Here is a 12651-nt window from a genome sequence, read left to right on the forward strand (position 1 = left end):
CGTACCCCTTATAGTTTGATAACTAGAAACACCAGTAAAAACTTGAAGGAGAATAATCATGCAATCTTCTGTTTTTGTCAATAGGTCCCTCACTAAATCACATTCAAGTGTCTTTATCTGCTAGTACTTCTACCATACACAATTGTTTCTTCCTCCTATAATTATGGCCTTGCACATATAACTCATCACAGAAAATATAGGCCTTTGACCCTTTTTCATTCATTCAGCTGCAGATAGTCTTTTTCTTTGAAATGATCTATTAAGACCAAGTTGGCTTACCACTTGATTAGTTCGGAAATTCTTTTTTATAGGCATATTAGTAGAGGTTCTTGGCTGAAAAAGAGTTTAGGAGTAAGTAATATGTCTGGCCTCTTTGAACCCTAAGAATGAACTTGAGCTTTAAAGACCTCTTTCTGCAACCTAGTGATCTTGTAAGATTGTTGCAATATTCTTGATACCTGAATCCTAACAACCTTATAAAGTTCAGGTTTCGACCCCCCATAAGTAGCAAATAATTGCAAGTTCATCAAACACTCTAACCCCACACAATACACTACTAGAAATTCACAATTTTTCGACAGCGCATGTAGCCGAAATTTAGTAAAAAAATAAGGAATTTTCGACTACATTCCGTCTGTTTCATTATAGTCGAAAAAAAACCTTTTCAAAAAAATATTTTCGACTACTGTTGCCAGTATTTTTCGACTACGATAGTCGTCAAAATTAAATTATAGAATGCTCCAAAAAGATAATATTCTGACCGGAGTAGTAGGAAGTTTGATAAAATAATTAAAAATAATCACTTAATAATTATAAATATTTCTATTACAGTAGTCAGGATATAATTAATAATTATTTAATAAATAAAATTTTTTGACTACTTTAGTCAGAAGTTTAATAAAAAATTATTTAATAAATAAAGTATTTTTGACTACTGTTGTCAGAAAAGGATAATATAATTATTTCTTCCGACAGATGTAGTTCAAAGATTAATAAAAAATTATTTAAGAATAAGTTATTTCCGACTACTGTAATCGAAAAATAATAAAATTATTTCATTCACTCCGATAGGTGTCGTCGGAATCCTAACTCTTTTTTCAGAAAAGTATTTACTACTCCAACCACTGTAGTCGGAATATCTTGTGTTTTCCTAGCAACTGTGTTCTTTTATTAGCTTCCACTGATCTCATGTTACACACAATAACAACATACCTAATGTATTTCTCATAGTAGGATCTGAAAAATTAAAAATACAATCAAAACTTAAGAATTTAACCACTTTGAAACATTCAAAACAAACATCGAGTCAAATTGTTTAATCATTTCAAGACAAGTTTAAGTCGAAACGTCACGATCCAAAACAAATACCAATTTTAATAGTTTAAACGTTCCAAGAGAACTTTTAAGTCTAAACGTCACAATCAAAAGCAAGAACCAATAACTACAATCTACTCATCTCATTCACTGTCTTCCTCATCATTAAATACTTGAGGCATGTGCTTTTTGACCAACTCCTCAAACTTGGCATCATTAACTGCGCGTACACTGTTGTATCAACTCTTTAATTTGCTTTTTCATTGCTTCCATTTCTTTCGTATTTTATTAAATAGAAGTGGAGTCGAGTAACATTGGGGAAGGACCACCCGGGGATTGGTGAACTCCAAGCCCATAGGTTTTACCTTTCTTTGAACCACCTACCACAGCTGTCCATATTCTAGTCATATCTGCAGACGATGGTTGGACCATGGTACCATCCTTGAAGCAGGTTGGCTTTGACACCAATCTTCTATGTCTTTTTGAAATCCTTATGTCTTTTTGAAATCCTTACTGAAAGAAAAATAAATGTCATTATGTAAACAAGCGAAGTTGAATAATAAGAAAATTAACATATATAAAAGTTATTATCTTACATATGTATCCTTAGCATGTGGTTCGACCCCGTCTTCTCTTGTACCGTCTGAATTTTTCTTCTTATGCGTCTCTTCGAAGACCTTAGCAAGAGGTACATCTACTCCCCATTTAAGTATTTCTGCAAAATTTTAGAAAAGAGATATATTCAATCAACAATAGACACATCCTGAAATCTGCCTATAATCATCCTAGTCTAAAATTAAACTAAGTACCTCATTTTAGTGACATATTAGCTGTATAAATACATACTTCTACACAATTACTCTACAATAATATACAAAAGCATTCAGAAATAGGACTGTTATATGCTATTACCAGAGAGGACAAAATTATCTTTATAGAATAGGTTTTATTTTCTGTAATTTCTCAAACATCATCAATCTATCACGTTAGCCAGTAGCTTAGTAAGATATATTAGCCTATCCTCAACTCCTTAAACATCAGAAAGTAGAGTTCATCCAAACAAAAATGCAAGGGATTAAAGATCAATTTACATATAGCACACATAAGTAGATGAAAATATAGAAGATACAAGATTGTCTTTTATCATGACAAGAATTCACAGAAACTTCAAAGGTCAATACAACAGAAGACAGATGCAGTAAGCAGTTTGGTGTATGAAGAAAATGCAAGAGTAAGAAACCCTGTGTATGGATGTGTAGGTGCAATTTCTTTTTTACATAATCAAGTATCTCAGTTACAAATACAGTTGGCTGTAGCCCAAGCAGAGATACTATGTATCCAAATGCAGCAAGAACCTGTTCCTTGCAACTCGCCAACGACTCTAATGGAACCAGATCAATTAGATAAATTACCATTTTCAACAAGTAATTATAACTCTTACCAATAAAAACTTCAATAACAATCTGCAGAAGTATCTCAGCTTTGCCTCCTCTAGCAGTTCTATAATGCAAGATCCTGTAAAGAGAGAGTCTCTATGGTCATAAACTAAACTAGGTAGCTCTTGTTTACTTAATTTTGACTTCTTGTTAATGTAGCTGGCTAGATATTTTGGAGTAGTTGTTAAGTAATGAAGTGATGATGTCTAGTATTTCAACTATTTTTTCATTTCATCTTATGTGACACTTTTTTTTTAGTCTACTTTTAACTTCAATGACCTTTAATGACATTCTAAAACCATAAGTTATAAGGATACTTCTGATATGTGTTTGACAAAAATACAAACCGATATGATGATCATAATGAAGGCACCTTTCACACACACACATGCGTGCACCACACACACACACACATATATATATACATACATATATATATACATATATCCATACACATATATACATACATATATATATACATATATCCATACACATATATATATACATATATACATACATATATATATATACATATAAACATACATATATATATATATATAGGTCAACTTCAAAGTTCTTATAATAAACAAAGCTTAGAAAAAATAGAAACTTCCTTAATCCACATCCACCAAATGGGAGAAAAAGAAAATATGTAGACAAGAGAAGCGTAAAAAATGTTTCTAAACTATCTCCATCAACCTACCTTTAACGAATCCAACACACAGAACGGGTTAGATATATATTTAACTTTCACTTGGAACAAAATCCTAATAGCAGTACTTTGCTAACATTTTGTGCATATTCTTTACTGTTTATCATAATCAGCAGAAGTGCATTGCATGTGATATGTCTTCTTACCGTATATTGTTTACTGTTCATCATAATCAGCAGAAGTGCATTGCATGTGATATGTCTTCTTACCTCATACTCCTCAAAATCCCCCAAAGAATGAACTGTTATAATTTTTTATGCTCCTCCATTTTCATTAGATTTTCAAAAGTTCTCATTAAGAACTACAATAACAATAACAATAACACACTATCTATAACTACACCTACAACAACAACAAACTAGTTACAACAACAACAACCACATACCTAGAATTCACATATAGTCCAAATCAATCCAGATTGGAAAAATTCATTATTTATACTATTATTCCTAGGCAAGAAACTGCTTTTCAAACCAGTATTAACCAAAAAAGTGAAACACATGCAACAAAATAACCTAGGACGTAGAATCCCTTACTGGAACAAGCATCAATAGACATATGAATATTCTTCAAAAAATGACCATCATGCCTGTGATGTCTAACCATTGTATCTGCTAATCACTGTAGTTTGTCATTATTATGTTAATATGCTCCCGTCAATGTCTAAGTAACATTTTGCTTCTACTTTATATACAAATAGTAGCAGTCAATTGCAAATATATTATCCGCAACAGGTAGTCTTTCTAACAGAGCAATGATGTAAGTTGACGGCATTAAGATTTGCGCTCTTTTAGTAATGAATTGCAATTTTATATGTCTATACTACAATAAAAACTTGAGAAGAGACTTTCCAACATTTGAAAGCCAGAATATGACACATTTTTGTTCATATCAATTTAAGTCCTTTACTCAATGTATGGCTCCAGCAAAAAAGATACCACCCTATATTTTGAAATTGGACACTCTTTTAAACTAGCACTAGTGTATATTAATCGTACTATCAAATACAAAAATAGCCAAACTTATACCCGCTTCAAGAGAAAAAAACTTTCCATGATGCAACTGGGCTCGTAGCTATACAGTGAGAGATTGTAATGACAAGGAATAATTGTTTCCTCCTAGTTAACCTGCGGAAGAAAATATTTTATGTGTAAAACTCTTTTAAGAATTTTTTAGTGTGTGTTTTGAGTGTTTGTGTCTGTAAATGGATAAAGGGGTTGGACAAGAATAGTACCAGTCTTCGTCGGTAGGTAGCGAAACTCATTGAACCTCTAGTGTGCAATGAGCCACCCACTTCAGAGGCTCGATTTTCCTTTCCCCATTCCCTCTTCGCCTTATATTCAGGAGTGTCCCATAATTCCAAGAACTTAGCCCACACTTCATCATTCACCCAACTAGGTTGTTGCAATTTTCCCCGGGCCTCATACAAGTATTCTTTGTTCCGTAGAACTGCTTTTAATCAAAAAATACAATCTATTTCATTATCATGACAATAACTCCATGTACACTTTGTCTACAAACTAGTTTAATATAAAGTCATGAAATAAGGTGATGGATACAATGGAAAAACTATCTTTGGGCAATGAGATTCATAGCTTATAAGACTGCTTATACCGTAAACTGTTTTCACGTGACAATTCTAATTACATATGGAATATCGTTCCAACTATTCCACGGCTTTTTGAAAAATGGTTTAATTTCTTCTATAGCCATATGCCCGTCGGCATATACTAGAATGAACCTGCAGTAAAATTATATTAAACCATCATCTTAGATTTTAAAAATTAAGGAAAAACATAAGGGTTACTTACCCATCACCACCAGTGATGATTCGTAGCCTCCCAAACTTGTCATATTCTAATACCTCTTTAAATTGCAGATTCTGAGAAGCAGGTGCTGTAGCATTAGACACTGTATCACTATCAATGAATGGTGATGTTGATGTGTTAGGACCTCCAATTCTCAATCCAGAAAAGCTTGGTGTGGATGATATCGAAGGCACAGATGAAGAGCTACTATGCAAACTATTTTGGAAAGAAGAGGTATGGAACTTGTCAGACGGTGGGGGCATAAAAAATGCATTTGGTAGTGTATCTAGAAGGAGGAGGAAGATTTGTAGTAGCTGGTTGAAGAGTTATCGTAACGGGTGGTGGTGGTGTATATTGACCTACAGGAAGATTATCAGTACCTTTCTTACTTTTCTTACGTCGTCCATTAACATTATCTTTTGATGCCATTGATTTTCTTTACTAACCACCTGAAAAAGAAAGAACAACCAAATTAGCAGACAACGTATTTCTCATAAAAGATGGAGATATAATGCAAACACCGTGTAAATTCCAGTATCTTCCTTTACCTCTTATTTGAAGAGACTTAAAAGTAATCTAGAACTTGTAGATCCTGCCAGTGTAGGTCCAGATCTACTTCGGGAGAAGATTCACGAAATTCACTTTTGGCAAATAATTATTTCAGTCTAGAATATTATGAAAGCATTCAAAACTATAAAAGTTGTTTAAGATGAAAACATTAAAAAGGTAGTAGATAACATCATTTAAGGGAGCAAACTCCTGCGACACAAAAAACCTATGTATAACACAATAAACAAATTGATTCAACTTGAATATGCCCTCATTCATAGTCATGTTTGTTTGATTCACCAGAACTATCCTGGAAGCTGCCAGCTCAGAACATATATGGTACCAAAAACAACAAGCTGAGCCTATTAGACACAGGAATATATTTGGAGTTCTGATATAGCAAGCAGAAATAATCAGTTATCAGTGTCGGCACAAAGTTATTTCAATTGTCATGAATATACACTAAAACCCCTATCTTCAAATTAAAAGTAACCATCTACAAGATCTTTATCGGAATGCTTCAGTTACTGGCCGTCTTCTTGGATAGCGGCTCTATCCTTCGAGCATGTTTTAACACAGAAGTCCAGGACTTTTTCTAGTTTTTGAGCCAAACTATCTTTGCCACATACAAGGCATTAAAATAATATGATCACATTGACCTGTAGTAATTTAGTTCAAGTTCATGATATACAACAGTTTAAAGTAGTTTACGACTCCAAAAACTACCAAAACTTGATGAAGAATCAAGTCCTCCATAAGGAAACTTATCCACCAAAACCTAATACAGGCTTAGTCTCAACCGCACTTTTCTCCTTCACCTCCCAAACACCCTAAAATACAAAGAAGCAAGAGAAAGGAAATCATTAGAGTCCCCCTTTAACTTATGATAAAGCACCCTATTGTCTTTGTCGTACTCCAAGCATAATAGTTACGTATCAACTCTATAATATGTCCATACATCTGGCAATACACTTGCATTTAAGATACTTGATAGGTTTTCTAATTGTCATTAGTGCAGCTTTTGTATCTAATTGCTTAACAAAGAGAGAACACAGGCAATGCTACGGGTCTTCCATGTTTACATTTTCAACTTTACAGTTCTAATTTTTCGCATTTGATACATTCTCACATGAAAATGCACCAATATTTTTAAATTGATATATTTTAATTGAGGTCAAAAAATGGAGCAACTGCTGTAGTTTTGACTTCATTCTCAAGCATGTCTTAGAGGATGCATGCAAGTAGGTTGACAACCATCATGAAAATAGACCTCATTCAGCTTAGTTTATTTATGTAAATCAACTAGACCTCAGTTCCAAACCAAGAGGGTTAGCTATATGAATCCACCATATCTCTCCGGCTCTATTCGGGCTCATCTCATTTCAATACCAGTAAATAATTTGCCTACAGGTAAAATTGAAGAATCTCTGAAACTAAAGGATTTCTATATCTCCCACTTACCTCCATGCTGACATACAATATAAGTCCCTACGGAGACTCTTAGCAAGCACCACACTAAGTATAAGCATGACAACAACATCTAACTATTCAATATCACCTCTATGGATCCTCCATTTACTTAATGTTTTTTCCAGCTAAGGGGGTATTTGGAATAAAGAAAAATGTTAATGATTTCTTGGAAGATGGTAGTTTTCTAACTTATTTTCTGTTATTTGCTAAGTATTCTAGAAAAATACTATGGTGGTGGGGAGTAGGCAATGAGCTTGGACTGCAATAGAGAAAATATTTTTCAAAATATTTTAACTGAGCAAATGTGGGAAAGTTGGACTGCCATACCAAACACAACCTAGTCTACATTGGTTTTGAGATATTATAGGTTTTTAACAGCAGACATTCCACAATGTGTTCAAGTTTACCTCATTCCATTTAGTATCTCCAATCATCATAGTGTTGCACCAATGTACCTATAAACTGATATCAGCTAACCTCATTTCTCAATCAAAAAGATAGGGGGGAAAGGAATAACCTTTACAAGAAATTGTTCTAGCAATTGGCAATGACAAGCACACACCTTTCTCAACAAACATCTTGTGTTTATCCTATTCTTTAAACTAAACGAGAAATACTTAGGAAACACACTCACTGTCACCGCCACCGTCGTCGTCACCAATCCACCGTCGCATAACTCACTGTCCCGTCACCAATCCACCATCACCGTCATCATCGCCGTCAAGAGAGACCAAAATGGGGAAAATGTTTGATAGGTTTAGAGAGAGAGACGATAATGAGAGAGTGAGAGAGATAATTGGGAAAGGGTTTATGTTCAATTTATATTTTATATAATTATTTAATAATTAAATATAATATTTTGACAATTCTGATCTGGTATAAATTTAATATATTTAATTATTTACATTTTTTGACTACAACGATCGGGTCTTTTTTAATACATTTAATTATTTAATATTTTCGACTACATCTGTCGGTTATATATTTAATATAATTTTATATAATTATTTAATAATTAAATATAATATTCCAATAATTGTGGTCGGATATAAATTTAATAGATTTAATTATTTATGATTTTCGATTGCAGTGATCGCGTATATTTTTAATATATATTTAATATTTTCAACTACATTAGTCGGTTATATATTTAATACAATTTAATTATATATTTAAATTAATTATTTATACTTTTCGACTACAATAATTGGATTATAATTCTACAGCTGATGAATCTTCTTAAAATATTTCGACCAAAATGATCGAAATGTTTGGTCAAATTAATGTTGACAATTTTCATAGGTCTTGCCTGACTACTGTAGTCGAAATATATATTTCTCAAAATTTACCGCTAAATTTTATGATTGTTGTTGTCGAAAATAGTATCGGAGAAATATTTGATTAAAATTAAAAATTGAACTTTCCGATCGAAATAGTTCGAAAAACCCGAATTTCTAGTAGTAATAACCTATCAAACAAATTAACAACCAGTCTGTTGCAAGTTTGTATTAGCTTCCATTGAATCTTCAAATCCATCTCCAAATCTGTCATTAGTGGCCAATACATACTCAGAACAAGATGTGTCTTTAGCAGCAGTTTTAGCCCTCACATACGATATGTGCCATGCTATAGATGTACCATCTAGATGAATGGGAGCCACCCTAACCATTTCATTAAGTGGAACCTCATCCATAACAAAAAACTTATCCACCTTATACAATAGGTTAGCAAATGTTGGCGAGAAAATCGAGGAAATTCAAGGTTAGTACAACAAGTGAGAAATTTAACACTAGAATTCTGACATTCTATGTTCTATCGGAGGCAACCTTGCTCCCTTGTGTCATCTTCACCCACTGATAATTCAGCTCTACATTCATTCCATCCTCTTTCCTTCTGATTCAAATTTCTCAAAGCTTGTTTGATCTCCAGTAACTCCTTATCTGTATGCCCATTTCTATCATTCAAGCTTAACATCCCATCCATCAACTTCTGCAGTTGATCTTGGATTTAAGACAGTTTTCCATCGACTTCTTCTATGGATTTGTCCACATTTTATTATGCACAACCATGGTTATCAAGCAGAAATCAATACCATTTAATGCACGTTGAGGGAATTTAGTCAATCCAGGAGGATAACCTCGAGGAAGGGGAAGCTAAACTCAGGGTATAATCAAGAAATGTAGCAAAATTGAGAGAGATTAGAGAGAAAAGAAGTATTGTACTATTGATTCTAAAGTCTTTCATTCTTACACTTTGGTATTTATAGCTAACAATGCAAATAATTGCCTAACTAACTATTGGAATAAGGAGGCAGGGGAAGCTAAACTCAGGGTATAAATCGAGAAATGTAGCTAAATTGAGAGAGATTAGAGAGAAAAGAAGTATTGTATTATGATTCTGAAGTCTTTTATTCTTACACTTTGGCATTTATATCCAACAATGCAAATAATTGCCTAACTACCTGTTAGAATCAGCTATAGCGAAGCTGTTAGCTACAGTGGAAACAGATGAAGTGTCAACAAACTTGACTAACGTCTAAATCCCCAACTGTTTTAACTGCTTCTTCTCCTCTTCTTAGCTCAACTCTACTTGTATCATTATGGGCTCATATTTCCTATACTATGTAGTTTTCCTTTTTTTTCTTTTCGCGCTGATTTAATTAAAATATCTGTGAAATAGCCACTTAATTACGGCCTATACCTAAAAACAATTAAAAATCTTGTCAGTGTTCATAATTAGATATATATAGATAGTTAAAATATGTAATGGTTGTATAATCACACAATGAGCAAGGCAACCCACCCAGTACATAAAGCATCTAGCGTTAGCACGATCTGAAAAAGGGCCATGACATTTGCATTACGGTATGAGTGGATTGAACCCGTGAGTTATAGATCGTAAAGTTAGATGAATAGATGGCATTCAAATCTGATTAGAGATATTTTAGTCATCTAACCTTATTAATTGTTTCTGTAAAATTAAATATTAAGATAATTTATCTCTTACTTTTTGGTAAAATTAATTTTTCAAATAGAGACGTGTATATGCATCATGCATGCGTGTTTGTATCAATTTTCTTTTTCTTAATTCTCAAAAAGAATTATATAACTAGACAAATAAAGATAATTAAATTCCCAACAATCTCTCACATACAACATAATACACCCTCACTCTTTCCTCTCTAACTACAATAATTTTTGCTAATTTTGAGTGTAGATATTTAAGAGATCAGTTGCTTGAATTTTGGTTAATATGGCAAGGAATAAGTACCCAATTGTCATAGGCCGAAAATGGTTTGGTCTGCTACCATGTGAAAACTGCTACCCAATTGTATTTTTATTCTTTATTTCTTAATTCCACCCCAAATTTGGTAAATGGGGGTGGGGGTGGGTGGGCGGTGGGCGGTTTGGAATTGACATCAAACGAACTGTACGTCAAATATAATCATCACTCTTTAATTTTATTCTTTCTCAAAAACTCCACATTGACCATTTATGTTGATGTGTTTATCTTTATATGTAATATACGTATTGCCTCTCAATTTATAAAATGTTTTGATGTTTTTCTCAAAATACATTTTTAGCCCGTCGATTAAAAAAATCATACAACTAGGTTGATGTGTTTATCTTTACTAGTTTAGTCGCGCGTAACTCGCACGTGTAATAATTGATTATTTAAAATTAAATGATTTTATCTATTGTAAATTTTTTTAATGAAGTGTAAAAGTTTAAATCACTTTCAAATATTCTTCACACGAATATATTTTTTAGTGTAAGCACATATATATTTTACATCATCACGGCTAAAAGAGACGCATCAATTTGAATCATATTTGTGGTATGATTATTTTTCTTTTTTATTTCTATATTTAAAATCTTTCCTTATTTTTTAAAAAACTTTTAAAAATTTGATACTTGTTAAATTTTTCTTATTCTAACGTTTTTATATTTACTTGTTTAGAGTACACACCTCACTTTAGTGAAATCACTTTTATAAAATCACTTACATATAGAAGAATGACGGTCCTTAAAATGTTGATTGAATTTTTTTCCTTCATTAAGATTATCTACAATAAACAAATTTATAAAATTCAGGATATAGATATAACTAAGGCAGGTTTAAAAAAGTATTAAAAGAGTAAAAGTTATAAAGTAATATAAATAAAGTTCGAAAAGCTCACACATTAGGAGCAATGCAAAAATAAGTGATATCTTTCTTATTTTTTCGTTGAGTTCTAAGTTTCGAGTGATTAAAAGCAACCTCTCATTACTATTCGTCATTCACCAACTTAAAGCCTAACAAATAATATCATCTTCAATTTCCATTATAAAGTTTATTCAACCACAATTTTAATTGTAGCTCCCATCAAGTTTCAAAAAACTGCATAAAAAGATAAGTAGAATAAATTTTCAATAACAAATCTAATATCAGATTATTCATTTTAATCTTCTCTCAAACCATCATAATCGGACAAAAATTAATATCAAAATTAAGAAGAAGAAAAAAGCAAACAACAATTTTGAACACACACACAAAAAAATTATTCACTTTACTTTACTGTGCTCTCAAGCCATCACAATTAAACAAATTTAAAAAAAAAGGAAAAAAAGAAACATCAAACAACAAATTTGAACATAAAAAAAAATAGCAACCGATTTATTTATGCTTCAAAAATCAAGGTTGATATTCCTGTTCAAAATAAATTCTGTTAGAAAAAAAAAGAGAGTATTGTTTTGTCTCCAAAATAAATAGTACTCTTCCATTTGTATTCCTTTTATAAAAATAACCAAATTAAGAAAAGAAAAGAAAATAATGAAAGCATCCAAAACAAGTCTTCTACTTAATCCTATAAATATGAAAAATTAGTGTAGAATCGTGTGCAAAAAGAAAAATTGTTATTAACGACGAGTAGATATGTTCCATGAAAACATGCCACGAGATTTCAATATTTCAAATATTTTATTATTTTCAAAGTTAAATATTTACAAAATTATTGATTACATTCTTATTATGTACTTAAAATTTTTAAAAATTTGACTGCCTAAATTTTTCTTATTTTAACACTTTTATATTTATTTCTAGATTTTTAAAATTATTTTAAATAAAATTTAATTGATTTAGAATTCTTAACCCAATGAAAAAAAAATATTAGTTGTCGTAATTCTGATGACTTCTAATAAGGAAAAACTTTACCATAAATATATTTAATTAATTTTCAACTCTTAAATATTAGGAAAAAAATAGTGAAAAAACGATTTTATCTAAAGCAAAAACTTTTAATGAAGTGCAAAAAGTTCAAACAACATTTTTAAGGCCCTTCACACTTTTAATATATTATAGATTATAGATTTTATATATATAT

General features: G+C 31.7%; 1 protein-coding gene across 12 annotated transcripts; it reads right to left on the minus strand.

The window, feature by feature from the left end:
* Positions 1-1291: 1291 nt before the first annotated feature.
* Positions 1292-8085, minus strand: LOC107867771. Of its 12 annotated transcripts, XR_007054263.1 has the most exons (9): positions 7807-8085; positions 7697-7744; positions 5651-5719; positions 5274-5486; positions 4697-4911; positions 4491-4589; positions 2756-2829; positions 1911-2029; positions 1292-1827 (listed from the first exon to the last, which is right to left on the minus strand). XR_007054263.1 is itself a non-coding variant. In XM_047410346.1 (6 exons), the coding sequence occupies exons 3-6, from the start codon at positions 5531-5533 to the stop codon at positions 1825-1827; spliced, it is 456 nt and encodes a 151-aa protein (XP_047266302.1). In that variant the 5' UTR covers positions 5534-5719; positions 7697-7744; positions 7924-8085; the 3' UTR covers positions 1292-1824. The 12 variants fall into 12 exon arrangements, 5 of the variants coding, with proteins under 5 accessions (XP_047266302.1, XP_016569659.1, XP_016569660.1 ...); XR_007054264.1 differs by lacking the exon at positions 7697-7744 and having other exon boundaries at positions 7924-8085; XR_007054259.1 differs by having other exon boundaries at positions 5274-5719.
* Between the last annotated feature and the right edge of the window lie 4566 nt (positions 8086-12651).

Source organism: Capsicum annuum, chromosome 4, assembly GCF_002878395.1.
Source record: "Capsicum annuum cultivar UCD-10X-F1 chromosome 4, UCD10Xv1.1, whole genome shotgun sequence".
Lineage (NCBI taxonomy): Eukaryota > Viridiplantae > Streptophyta > Magnoliopsida > Solanales > Solanaceae > Capsicum > Capsicum annuum.

Coding starts and splice junctions, on each gene's coding strand:
- LOC107867771 (XM_016714174.2), bottom strand. CDS start 5,533: ATGCCCCCACCGTCTGACAAGTTCCATACCTCTTCTTTCCAAAATAGT. Junction 2,830..5,273: donor ATCATCACTGGTGGTGATGG/GTAAGTAACCCT, acceptor CTCTCTTTACAG/GATCTTGCATTATAGAACTG. Junction 2,030..2,755: donor TGTTATTGAAGTTTTTATTG/GTAAGAGTTATA, acceptor AAAATTTTGCAG/AAATACTTAAATGGGGAGTA.